General features: G+C 54.7%; 1 protein-coding gene across 1 annotated transcript in view; it reads left to right on the top strand.

Moving 5' to 3' along the window:
• Positions 1 to 155: 155 nt before the first annotated feature.
• ATP8B3 (ATPase phospholipid transporting 8B3) overlaps positions 156 to 402 on the top strand; it is a gene marked incomplete at its 5' end in the record, with an annotated part of 12,705 nt that continues 12,458 nt past the window's right edge. The window contains one exon of the mRNA XM_015651472.1: positions 156 to 299. Within this exon, the coding sequence (XP_015506958.1) occupies positions 156 to 299 (144 nt within the window). The remainder of the gene's footprint in view (positions 300 to 402) is intronic.

Raw genomic sequence — 402 nt, 5'->3', positions numbered from 1 at the left:
CCATGTGGGGCTGTGGGGAGAGGGAGGGGTGAGAGCTGCTGTGAGCATCACATCGTGCAGCCACAGCTCGGTGGACACTGCTGGAGGGATGGTCTCCTCTGGACTCTTCAGGGGAGGGGAGGTGTCATCATGGAGGGAAGCAGCCTCACTGACCTGCAGGGAAACCTTCTGGGGACTTGCACTTTTACTTCAGATGTGTTTCTTATCCAGGGTTTGATTCCAAAATTATGATGAACTCTGGAAAGATCAAGCAGAAGAAAACCAAGCTGGACCACCTGATGGACCGGCTGGTGATCGTGGTGGGTGCAAACACCTCTGCCCTGCTCCTGGAGTGGCTCACAGGGCTCTTCAGGAGAGACCTCTTGCTCGGGTGGTGCTGCTTTCCTTCATCTTGCAGTATTT

Source organism: Parus major, chromosome 28, assembly GCF_001522545.3.
Source record: "Parus major isolate Abel chromosome 28, Parus_major1.1, whole genome shotgun sequence".
NCBI classification, from domain to species: Eukaryota; Metazoa; Chordata; class Aves; order Passeriformes; family Paridae; genus Parus; species Parus major.
The sequence above is the reverse complement of the archived record's forward strand: the minus strand, read 5'-3'. Positions and strand labels throughout refer to the sequence as shown.